The 12333-nt window shown below is 33.9% G+C and overlaps 2 protein-coding genes across 3 annotated transcripts; one reads left to right on the top strand and one right to left on the bottom strand.

The window, feature by feature from the left end:
• On the top strand, nucleotides 1-1446 carry LOC116138911. The gene is made up of 3 exons (XM_031424587.1): nucleotides 1-284; nucleotides 901-1092; nucleotides 1162-1446. The coding sequence occupies exons 1-3, from the start codon at nucleotides 69-71 to the stop codon at nucleotides 1318-1320; spliced, it is 567 nt and encodes a 188-aa protein (XP_031280447.1). The 5' UTR covers nucleotides 1-68; the 3' UTR covers nucleotides 1321-1446.
• A 333-nt stretch (nucleotides 1447-1779) lies between these two features.
• Nucleotides 1780-10929, bottom strand: LOC116138868 (transcription factor E2FB). Of its 2 annotated transcripts, none has more exons than XM_031424533.1 (14): nucleotides 10506-10929; nucleotides 5844-6036; nucleotides 5582-5638; nucleotides 5351-5436; nucleotides 5187-5275; nucleotides 5028-5082; nucleotides 3849-3901; nucleotides 3708-3758; nucleotides 3563-3611; nucleotides 3373-3438; nucleotides 3203-3279; nucleotides 2887-3112; nucleotides 2400-2466; nucleotides 1780-2298 (listed from the first exon to the last, which is right to left on the bottom strand). In XM_031424533.1, the coding sequence occupies exons 1-14, from the start codon at nucleotides 10695-10697 to the stop codon at nucleotides 2168-2170; spliced, it is 1392 nt and encodes a 463-aa protein (XP_031280393.1). In that variant the 5' UTR covers nucleotides 10698-10929; the 3' UTR covers nucleotides 1780-2167. The 2 variants fall into 2 exon arrangements, with proteins under 2 accessions (XP_031280393.1, XP_031280394.1); XM_031424534.1 differs by having other exon boundaries at nucleotides 5844-6027.
• Nucleotides 10930-12333: the final 1404 nt, after the last annotated feature.

Genomic DNA, 12333 nt, shown 5'->3' with positions numbered 1-12333 from the left:
TCTTAGCTTTTATAAGAAGTTGAAGTAATGGGTGAAGAATAGATACAAAATTAATTGGTTTCCTAAAAATGGCAACATCTCTGCTAATTCCTTCTCTCTCCTCCGCCTCTTTCTTTCATAAAACCAACTCCAAATTCTACGCCTTTACTTCTAAACCGATCTTCAAAACCTTCAGAATCAGAGCCATCCAACAAAAAACTGAAGAATTAGAACAACCACCTTCCTCTTCTACTTCTGCTGAGGAAATTACTAAGAAGTATGGCCTTGAAGCTGGTATTTGGCAGGTACCCTTTTCTTACTTTTCTTCAATAACTATTTTTTGCTTGATTAATTGTGGAAAAAGTAGCTAAATTAGAGGAGAGGGATGCAGTGATTTTTAATTTGTCTTGATTAGATTGGGAAGACAGAAAGAAAAACAAAGTCTTTGAATTTCTCCATGTTTTTGCGAACCAAATGAACCTGAAGTGGGAATTGATAACTTTTTTCATTATGTAGTTGTAGCCCATAGGATGGAATTGTGAATTATGGTGAGAGATAAAATTATCTATAACATGAAAAATGTTATGATGGAAATACAATAAAGGCTGCAGGGTGATTGAAGCGTCCCTTTTCTATCGCAATAAATTAAGCTCAAAGAGATTTAGAGTTCAATTCATTGTGCATACCGGTTTGCATTCACCTATTAAAGATAGAATAGGGAATTCAAATGCCATGAATGATTTTTGCCTTTGCAAACATAATCAACAAATACTTTTTTCATGTTTTCTATATCGCCATTGTTTTAGAGACTAAAAAAAGAGATGGTGAAATGAAGGACTAATTTGTTTCTGCAGCTGTGTTTTGTATCTCCTGGTTTTTAAAACTTAACTCCTTGTGTTTTTTTTTAATATATTTCTGAAGATATTCAGCTCAAAGGAGGAAGGAAAGGTGGAAGGCGAGGAGAAGAAATCAAAGGGGGATCAAGCAAAGGAACTGCTAGCCAAATATGGAGGAGCATACCTAGCCACCTCTATCACTCTCTCTTTGATCTCCTTCTCACTCTGCTATGCTCTAATTGCTGCAGGAATTGATGTTCAAGCTTTGCTACAAAAGGTAAAACTATTTAAGAATGCTTCATGTGTTGTGCAAACTTCAGTTTGAGAGAAAATTTTCATGTTGTAGGTGGGAATATCAACTGATGCAACCGGGCAAAAAGTGGGGACATTTGCTTTGGCGTATGCTGCACACAAGGCTGCATCTCCAATAAGGTTTCCTCCAACAGTAGCACTCACTCCAATTGTTGCTAGTTGGATTGGAAAGAAAGTTGAAAAGGATAAATAGCTTGCTTATATCCCACCATGCTTAACATGTATTATACATCTTTTGTTCATTCTTTACCCTTCCTTTTCTTCCATTTACTCTCTCTGGTATTTCTTCCATATTAATGAAAATTTTGTTTAAATAATACTACGGGAATGGTAATGATCTTAGTTTTTTTTTCTTTTTCTAATTTTAAAATTAAAACATTAGCTTGAAAGAAATAGATGTACGCAAAATGCAGAGACTGGGTGTCTGTGCTCTAAGAATTGAAATAATAATGTCCAACGTTCGAGGTTCATTTGAAGAGTATTGAATACCCTTTAACAAACAGCATTTTCAGAGCGATGTGGTAACATTTCTTAGATATTGTAATTTGTAAAAGGCTGTAACCTTCTCAGAAACGAAGTTGTTATGCATCACAGTAATCACAACTAATTGCAGAAACTATGACACTTAAAGAGTATATCAATTTTTCCATGATATGATGAAAGCAAAATAATAGTTTCTGATCATTTATTCAAGTCATGGTCAGATTAAGTTTTGCCGTTACATGACACTAAATAATTCTATCCATTACTTCCCAGTCAGCCTAATCACATGTGCTAGTCGATACAACAAACCAAAGGGATGCAATAATTTACAGGGCTTGGACTAAAACATTAAAAAACTTTACTTACTACAACATCACATTGGATCATTCGTATCAGTCAATAGTATAACACCCCTACACCCCTTCCTATTCTTTACAGCCTCAGATTTCAAGTAACATCAGGCAACTCCCAGAACCTTGAGTCAGAAACTCCGGCAAGGTTCTAGATAAAAACATGTCCATTTTTACCTGTACTTCTGATTTATCAACATATCCGATTCACCTCCCAAGATTAGCAGTAGATGACAGCTCTGTTGGGTTGGATGGTGGAGTTTGGGCCCGTGGCGTGCTAACACTAGCCATGGTATAATCATCGTGAAGATTACCCAACTCATTCCATTCAACAGCAGCTATTTGTTGGGAGTCAAGGAATTCTGTATGTAAGCTCAAAAATAAGCGGCGAAGAGAAAAATAAGAAATAAAGATTGAAATATCTAAACGGAAAGGATACGTTCAGTCCGCCATATGTCTGTGATGCTAACTCCAGCATCTGATAAAAGCCAGTAATCTGCATCACTCTAAAAGGAAATGGGAAACAATCAAATTGCGATAAGTAGAACTCCTTTCTACATGACAGACCTTAAAAAACTTAAATTTCCAACACAACTGCATCAACTATTTGTTAATGAGAGATTCTGTTTCAAAAGTGAATCTTTTTCCATTTTTCTTTTCTTAGAGAGATTTGAACCTGGACCAGCCCAACACCTACTCAGTCACTCTATCAACTACTTGAATAAAGCCCTAGGCATTCAAGTACATCATTTTCCATTTACAAAACCCTCCTATTCTTTACACATAATAACAAGCAACACACATGTTTCAGACATCTGGAAAAACAAAGCTCATCCTTGTGCTTTGAAGAAAAACTTTTTTGTAACTGAACAAAAGATATTTTACTGAAGCAATGATATTTCACCCAAAAGAACACAAAAACTTACATCAATTTCTGACGGAACAATCTTCATGATACCACTCACAAAGTCCTGTGAGGCGTTAAGATCTGTGCACTCTTTATGAGCATCTTGTCCCTGCATTTCAATCTCCTTCCCTCTGCTCTCCTGTGTGATCATTGTTGATGCAGGGTTCTCGATAAAGCCTGAACTTGATGGCAAGTTTGAAGTTGCCTCAGCACCATGTATCTCCTCAAATTTCTCTTCAAATTGACTAGAATGACAAGAGGTGACAGAAAAAGAGAGGCATAAGGATATCGGTTAAGAGGTTAATGATATATTAACCATCAAGAACAAATGGTACCTAACAAGGTAAACATCTATAGGACCCATTGTGCTTCTGAGAACTATTCTGTATCTTCTCTGGGGATAGTCAACAGCCTGGTACAGAAAGGAAAGGCCGCAATGAGGAATACACATTTACAAACACACCAGCAAACGTTTTCACAGACTTGCATGCTTTATTGGATTTACCTCATCAGGATCAGGGACTTCCAGAGTAGTGCCATGGGGAGCTTTAATAGCTATCAAGGTTTCGTTCTACAAGAAGCAATAATAACTATTTACTCATTTAACTATAAGCGGAGAAACCATCTCAGGAATATAGTGAAAATACAGCCACTCTAAATCATCAATAGAAGCACAGAAAAGAAAAAAGAGTAACCTGGAAGCAGGGTAAGTTCTTGATATCATCTTCTGTGACAAAAAGCCACCTGAGATCATACAAAAGTTAATTCAATGGTCTATCATTTAAAATACCTGAAAATTACAAATTACGATACTTTGGCATGAATTGAGAAGACACTTACTTTTGATTATTTTCATCTTCACTAAGGTCCCTCAATCTTTCTTGCATTTCTCTGCAATAATTTGGAGATGTCAGCACACGCCAAAGGTTGCTAAAAAACAAATGTAATAGAGAAGCAATATCACTGGCTTAACTACAGAACCTTATTTGATCATCTAATCGGCGCTCCTCAATGGCAAGGCTTTCAACTTCAGCCTGCAGGAGGAGAAATTTTTTTATTAAGCCAAATCCTGTAATTTCCTGCAATACTGGGTACTACAGGTTTGGCTAATGAGCCACAAAAGTGGTGTACATTTCAAAATTTTCAAAATCATACGCATAGTGGAGAAGGCAAAAAAGAAAAAAAAGAAAAAGAAAGAAACACAATCTATTGCAACTCATTTAAGTCTTATACTAACAACTTGAGGTTGAATGTAAAAGACGTAAAAGACCTACATAGCACTCTGCTCATCTTCATTATACAACAAGTGACAGAAAATGGTAAGTTCAAAGGATGACCTTAAAGGACAGATCAAGGTGATCGCAAATAAAACAGAACCTACTACAGAAGATAGATTGATTTTTGGCATATGGACCAAGTTCTTGTTGCCTATCCTAACTAGGTAGCATAAGGGGTACTATCAAGTTTATGTTTCCACGTCACTTTTTTTGCAAGAGATTGATGAAGTTTGAAAAGTTAAGGTGCTATTTGATAAATTAGAAAAGCTCAAACTGAAAACTAGAAATTTAGTACTGAAATTATTTTCAGCTAAATTGCTAGAACGTATTCTAAGTCTTCTGATTTAAATTATGAAAACTAATCATCTAAACTTATAATTTTTTGTAAAAAAAAAAGATGTTGCATGTGCAATGGGTTTAATGGTGGTAATAGTTGTGGGCTCAAAGCAATGGTGGTTTTCTTGATAACAGTGGTGGCTGTTTGCTGACAGCAATATTAGTAATGAAGAGATTGTGGACAAGTTGTGGTAGTAATAATGAGAACGACATTAATATGGTTATGGTGCTGGTATACTGCAGTGATATTGCTACTGGTAATGATATAGAGGTGCATGACGTTTTATGATGGTAGATGTGAGTTTTATGTTGATCATAATGGAAATCATATCTAATCAATTTTAAATAGAAATTGTTTATAGTAAGTTCATATTAAAACCAGTTAAAATGATGAAGGGCTGAATGCCGTTATCAAACATACACTAAGTTCATGTTAAAACCAGTTAAATGATGAAGGGCTGATCCAGTTTTAAGGGTAGAATGCAGTTATCAAACAAACACCAAGACATCAGAGAGAGCTCAAGTCAAGATGCAATTTGCCAATCACCTGTAAACTCGAAGCATTTTCATCAGCCTCCCCTGGCCTTGAGACATCGAGTCCCCTAGAATCAATGAAAGTGTAAGTCAATGCAGATCAGAATCAAAAACTATTAAACAATCACAAATGACATCATAAGTGTGGAGAATTCAAGATATAAATACATACTTCCACTGAATTCTGTTCTTGAGTTTCTTTTCAATGAGACCAATACCTTCCAAGACATTTGTTATGTCATATATCCGCCTTTTTTGCACCTGTGGCAAAGGACAACCTTCTAGTAATTGAACATTATGATACAAAGTTGGATGAATATAAGAAGTTTTAGTCACCTCCAAAGTGTCAGCGGCTTTATTTAGATCAAGAATACCATCTTCAGCGTGCTTGATCAAATTTATGAACTTCTTTGTCAAGAGCCCTGAATTAAAGGACATTGTTTAACTCTTAATAACATACTTGCTCTACGTCGAAAGCTAGACGTGGAGACATTTAGAAAAATAAGCACCTCTTATTCATTAATTTAGAAAAGAGTAAAAAGGAAATGCAAAAGAATAAAAAATTACCGAGGGAGCTGTCATAACGGCAGGGACCAGTTGGTGTCAGATTGTTGCCAGGTGAAGCTGTCAATGTAGAAAAGATTTTTCATCAATTATATTTATTTTTATTTCCTTTTAACCAACTGGTGAGTTGACTGTTTATGCAAATAAAGATAACTCTAATTGCACTGACTCATCCTTTATATTTATACCATTCAATCAGTAAATGATAGAGATCCTGGAATTACAAAACTTGAGACTTGCTAAAACTTAAATTGGTAATGCTTACCAAGATTTGAAGCTGAAGTTTGGGGTCCAGATTTACTATTCTTTGCAAGCCTTGATGTTTTTTGCACCTTTCCCCCTTTTCCTGATACAGGTGTCTGGAGAGGGCTGTTAACTATTTCAGTGTATCCAGGACCAGCTGTCCGCTCATTTGACTCAGCTTCATGATCTGCTGGTTCACTCTTCCGCTTTAATTGCTAATAAACACAATTTAGTTTTTCAAATCCGATGAGCAAAATGTGCAAATAAATTTAGGAATATAAGAAATCAAATAAAGCAGAAACTTCATGGCTGCAATCAAAGATATAAGATTCATTTAAGTTGCTTTGAAAGTCACTGGACACTCAAATGAAAGAAACACTGGATAATAGCCTCTTCCAATAAGCAAGTAATATATAATAACAACCAGACAAATAAGTATTTAAAGCTTTCCCATCTTATCAAATAAGAAGATTCACTAAATATACACATTAAAAATCCAAATAGCTATTCCCTTCTAAAAAAGAAATAAAAAAAAAAAAAAAAAATCTTCAGTATTGCATTTGTTTGAATAGAATCACAACCTTAGCAACAGTTAGCATAAACCGAGTCATCAACAAAGAGAACAATAGTTTAATCTTAATCACAAAAGATTTAAGCTGTAAACTCTCAAAGCTTCCAATATTAACTGACAAAAAGAAAATGTGATGTACACCTACCAACTTTAAGTTTCAGTAGTTGAGAGATTTAAAGGAGCTCCATTTTGGTACAGCAAAAAGGCAGCACAAACAAACAAAAAAAGTATGCACCTTTAAGTAATAGCAACAAACTGTGCAGGACTAAAGGATGAGGTAAAGTTAAAGGAATATGTTTTATTTCCTAAGGTTGCATCCACAGTTGCTTGGATCAGACTTGGTGACATTCATAAAGGTAAGCTCAGCAACTGCCAAATCCAAAACCGTTTTAAAGACAAAGGGGGGAATACATAGGGGTGAAAATCGAGTCAAGCTGCTCATGAGCTACTTGAACTCGACTCGATGTTATCTCGAACTCGACTCGGCATTAGTCGAGTTGAGTTCGAGTAGTTAATCGAGTCGAGTTTGATCACAGTAAAACTCAACTCGATATGTTCGCAAGCATCCAAGCTCAATGGTTAAGTTGATTTAAAGTAATAAGGGTCATATATAATTTAAAAGCTATAAAATTTGCAAATCCACCCCAGTTAGATGAGCTCGAAATCAAGTTCGAACTCAAACTCGATTAAAACTCAATTATACGAACTCAAATTTGAACTTGATTTCCAATTTCAAATACCGAGTTCGAGTTTGAGTTCGAACTTGATTTCCTAGGCATGATCAGACTCGAACTCGGTACTGTAGCAATCAAGTCGAGTTCGATTTACCAAATACTCGACTCGACTCAATTTCACCCCTAGGTATACATAGCACACTGGGATGTAGCAATCATAATGCTATAACAAATTATTAAGCTACAATATATTTTACATGTATTCTTGTAATGCATTCATAGCACGGTGTCATTTATTGTAGATCTATGAAAGGAAAACTTGCTTCAAGCAGGTCAAACAACTTGCAAAATATGTAAACCATAACCTACATCTATAATCAATTTGCCATAGAGATATTGAAGTGAAACAACAATAAGAAGAGAAATTATCATAGAAGAAATCTTCTGATACACCATAAACTTGGGAATATGTTCAAATTAAGTAACTATGCATACCAATTAAACTAAGCCTTACTCCAAACAACAGTGTTCAATTTATCGAAACTGTAATTCCATCTTGTACAATCTTCACATTAATCCATCTCAGGCACACTCATGTATTGCCTAGTGGTGCAACATTCAGTGCCATAAAGGATCTATCTATTCAGATCATTCTAGTCTAGAAAAGTAAAAATAGGCTGTGGGGGTTGATACCCTTTTCTTTAGGTACATGCAGCCATATCTGGTCATAATTCAAAAGACCTCTAGACAAGAATTTCATTTGTCCATTCCATTTTCGTTCATTTTATGAACTTATTCAATGTGTGCATAAAGCATGATAAAGGCCAACATCAATAAGACAAAAATATCAAGTGAATCAAAGTCCTAAATTCTTTTTCCTTTCAATTTATACCTTTCTTGTTTTGTCTCATTCATAAAGTCAAATTTTCATTAACCATGGATTGAAATTATTCCAGATCATCGTCCATTGGTTCATACTAACTACTTCCTTGGAAGCCTCATCACATGAAAAGAAGAAGTATAACAAAAAACTTGCACTACCAATGCACTAATCAAAAGCATGCATATGGCAAATCAATTCAAACAAAGGTGCCTGCCTTGAGAAATTCAGCTTGCTTCCTTCACTCTTCCAATCTTTTACTAGACTAGTTACAGGTTTATCATCCACCATCTTTTGTTGTGGTATTCATCCATATTTGCATTCTTTTCCATGAACTACTAAAATATAACTGCACATGTATTTTGTCAATTTACAACTTCTGCCCTCTAATCCTTATTATGAACCATCCAAGGAAGGAGATTTTCTTATGAAAAAAAATCTTCTATCATCTAGTCAATATCAGTTTCTATATCTAGCACAATCAATCGACATATCCTCTACAAGTTCAAGCAAACTGAAGTAAATCTAACATGGAAGAGCATAAAAAAATACAAAGGTGATAAACAATCTTAATATGATACAGTTCAAACAATACTTGTGACATCAAGAAAAACATAATTAGATTTTGAAATTAAAATTCAATATATGACCTTAGTTAATAAAAAACTTGGGAGAGACACGGAGGATTCCTTGACACAAATATTATCCACACATCAACTGATTTATGGGTTACAAAATATGGGTATGTTTTTATGCTCTACAAAAGTAGTTGGTTGCCTCAATTAGCTCATTAAAATTTTGACATACATTTTGAAGGCCTCAAGAGGTGAATTTTATGGAGATGTGCACTGACAGCATTTTTATCAGTAATTGGAAGTGAAGGAAAACTGCCAGAAGAAAAAGAAAAATCAAAGAAATTAAAGAAGAAAGCTCAAGATATTCTTGGAGAATAAACTATTTCACTTCATTATGAATTTTCAATTGCTTTTTAAGGAATTTCCAGAAACTCTATTTTTATGGGTTCAAAGTGTTCTTTGGGTTTGATTTTCTACTTTCCTTAATGCGTTGTATTGTTTTATTTGATATCTTTTGTAAGCATAGGATAGACTTCTGGTTATCCTTTCATCACTTTGAACTTTACATTGGTTCTTATCAAAACAAATGACTAACTGTCAAGGATACCCATATCAACAATGATACAAGAACAGGGGTAGTGTGCCCAAAACTTAGAAGGTATAGATGGCTCTCTCAAAGAGCAATCATCAATGAATAGGTAATTTGATGAATTGAGTCACCAAGACTGGAGACACACAAGTCAATATGAAAGCTTATGGCCCCATAACTTGAACATGTAGATCGAATTCTTATTTTTTCCATCCGTGCAGCCAGAAGTTTTTATGTTGAGCCCTCATGAAACAATGTGTGCCATGAATTGGCAATCTTGATTAGCATTTTCAGCTTAGATGTCTCAAGTGACAAAGGAATACAACCATTCTCAATTGTTCCAGCTGAAGTCAACTTGTTAAGAACACTGCATGCTTTCCATTTTACAAATACAGAAAAGTATTTGTGTTACTGATTTCTGAATTTCAGCAATTCCTCTGAAACTACACAGATATTTTCCAGTTTGAATACAACTGCAATTCCTTATCTTGACATGTTCATCTTTCTGATCAGAATAACAGTTTCACAAAATTACTATCATCCAAATGAGGATTCAGCTTTTCATATACGATTGCTTGCAAGAAGCTAAAGATAACTCTACAGAATATCCCAAACTAAGCGCCAAAGTTTTATGACAAAGCCGAACTCTTCATTGATAACATATTTTGAAGCATCACGCTTTAGATAGAAACTAGTATACAATAAAAAACACCCTTTTATTCAGAAATACCATCCGATAAAAATGAAACAAAAATAAACTAATAATATCAAGAAGAAATTGCCTGTTTCTTTTGCAACATCAACACATAATCAATGCAATTTAAGGAGAACCTCAATTCCATACAATGCAAAAAAAAAATTGGGACCCCCAGTTCCTTTCAATAGCATCTGATCCTTAACACTAACACTCATCCAGTTTAGCAAGAAGATTTCCATATAAAACAAACAAAGAAGCACAAAAATCAAGTTCACATGGTTAGTGCACGGCTATAAATCTTATCCCTTCTAACAAGCAGCATTTATGATTGACTACAGTTCCCAAAACCCTCGTAAAAACCAAAATATTAGCAGAAACCGGCCAGGGAAATTCCGATTAAGAAAACAGAAAATCACATTCAACTGAAAACAATTAACGGTTAGCCCTATAATTTCAACAAATCTATACCCCAAAGAACTAATTATCATCACCAGTCACACAGAACCCACATCCTAAAACTCATACAAGCAGATCCTCACAAAATCCATCCATCAGAAACCACTAAATCACAATTCTACTAAAGAACACAACCTCAGAAGTTAAAGTAACAAAATTAACCAAATATTGAAATAAAAAGGAAAAAAACCCCAAAAAAGTAAAATTTAACCTCAAAAAACGACTTAAAAAGAGAAGCTTACTGGAGATTTAACTACGATGCCCTCAGATTCTTGATCGGGTCGTCGACGAGGGTCGGCAGCAAAGCGGTGATAATCAGCGGGAACTGAAAACGGCGGCTTCATAGAAGAAAACGGGAGCTGGCGCTTAAACGACTGCTGCATGGAAGTGTCGTTGGGCTGCGTAGAGAAGTTATGCGTTTGTGAATTGGACATGGAAAACTTAAGTCAAATGGAGATTGAATTAATTGGGTAATTATAAAGCAAGGGTTAGGGAAATTGAAAGAAGAACAGATCAAGTGAAATTGGAGATGTAATGAAGTGAAAGTGATTGGATAAAAGGAATCGAAGAATGAAATAGTAGGGGGATCTGGTGTTTGGGAAGAGAGAAAATAAAAAAAGCGGGAGATAGAAAGAGAGAGAAAGTGAGCAGAAAACGAGGGAAAGAGTTGGGGAAGGAGGGAATTTGGTTCGGATATAGATGTGGAGGGAAGCGCTTATAATTAATTCATAAATAATAATTTTTTTTTTTTTTTTTTTTTTTTTTTTTTTTTTTTTTTTTTTTTTTTTTGTCCATTTGTATTTCACGGTGGTTTTGCTTTTACCTTAGCAGATTCCAACCTGTCTTTTTCTTCTTTTTTTTTTTTTTTTTAATAAAAAACCAATTTCATACAAAATAAAAAAAGGATATGTTAATTAATTTATGAGTATATGATAGAAAATAATAAAAGATAAAATATGTTTTGAATTTAATAAATGGTTCAAAATAGAAATTAATGTTATGTATAATTTGAGAATAATTAAAGGTAAAAGTTTTATATTATAGTTAATAAACCAAGAAGGAATATTAAAAAATGTAGATTGAATTGGCATTATTCTCACAATTTCCAACTTTATATCCATTTTAAATATCAAATGCAACCTTGTTTTTTATAAAAATTATAATATTGAAACATATGGGATATAATGATTTTTTTTGTTATAAAGGCAAATTAAATAATTTAATAGTTATAGATCACAAGTATTTTTATTAGATTGATAAAAATAAATTTATTTAAAATAAATCATAACGTTTATAATGTTTAATTTGCAGAGTAAAATCCTTAGTATAAAAAAATAGTTTGGAAAATGATATTGACAAGGGGAAAGATATGATGTAAAAATGGTAGGTACAAAGGAGAAGTGGAGGTGATGAAATAAATAAAGGAAATAAGAGTGGGGGGTTCGAATCGGCGATTCGCGCCTTTTCAGAAGGAGAATAAAGTGGCGATTATTTGGCGGGCATTACTCCACCAACCAAAACCGCCAAACTAAACCAACAGGCAACAGCCAACTTTCTACCACTTTCCTAGGGCAGTGTTTGGACCATTCTACATTACGTTTCTCGCTTTCATGGGCTAGCCCTGGGCTGAGCTGGGCGTTTTTTGGATTCCTACGAGTTTGTTTTTATTTAATTAAAAGTTAGTAACATTTATCTATGATATATAATAACAAAAATCTTCTTTTTATTAAATTTTAAGTATTAAAATAAATGATAAAAAGATAATTTGATAATATTTACTATTTTATAATACTATAAATTTTAATAACTCGTTAACAATTCATTAATGACAGGGGGATTTTTGTTATTTTGAAAACCTAGCGAAATTTTGTCATTAACTCTTTATTTAATTATTTAATTAATAGAATCTTTAATTTTCTACATCAATATGTTATTATCATTATGTTTTTCAAATTTAACAACTTTCGATGCAACAAACTAATTTATGAGTATGTTTTGCAACCAAATTTCATTAAAGTTATCTAAGAGATATTTTCCTCTTTTTAAAATCCGTTTTTTCAATTAAGAAAA

The sequence above is a fragment of the Pistacia vera genome, unplaced genomic scaffold (assembly GCF_008641045.1).
Source record: "Pistacia vera cultivar Batoury unplaced genomic scaffold, PisVer_v2 Contig344, whole genome shotgun sequence".
Lineage (NCBI taxonomy): Eukaryota > Viridiplantae > Streptophyta > Magnoliopsida > Sapindales > Anacardiaceae > Pistacia > Pistacia vera.
This window is presented reverse-complemented; position numbering and strand designations above follow the sequence as displayed.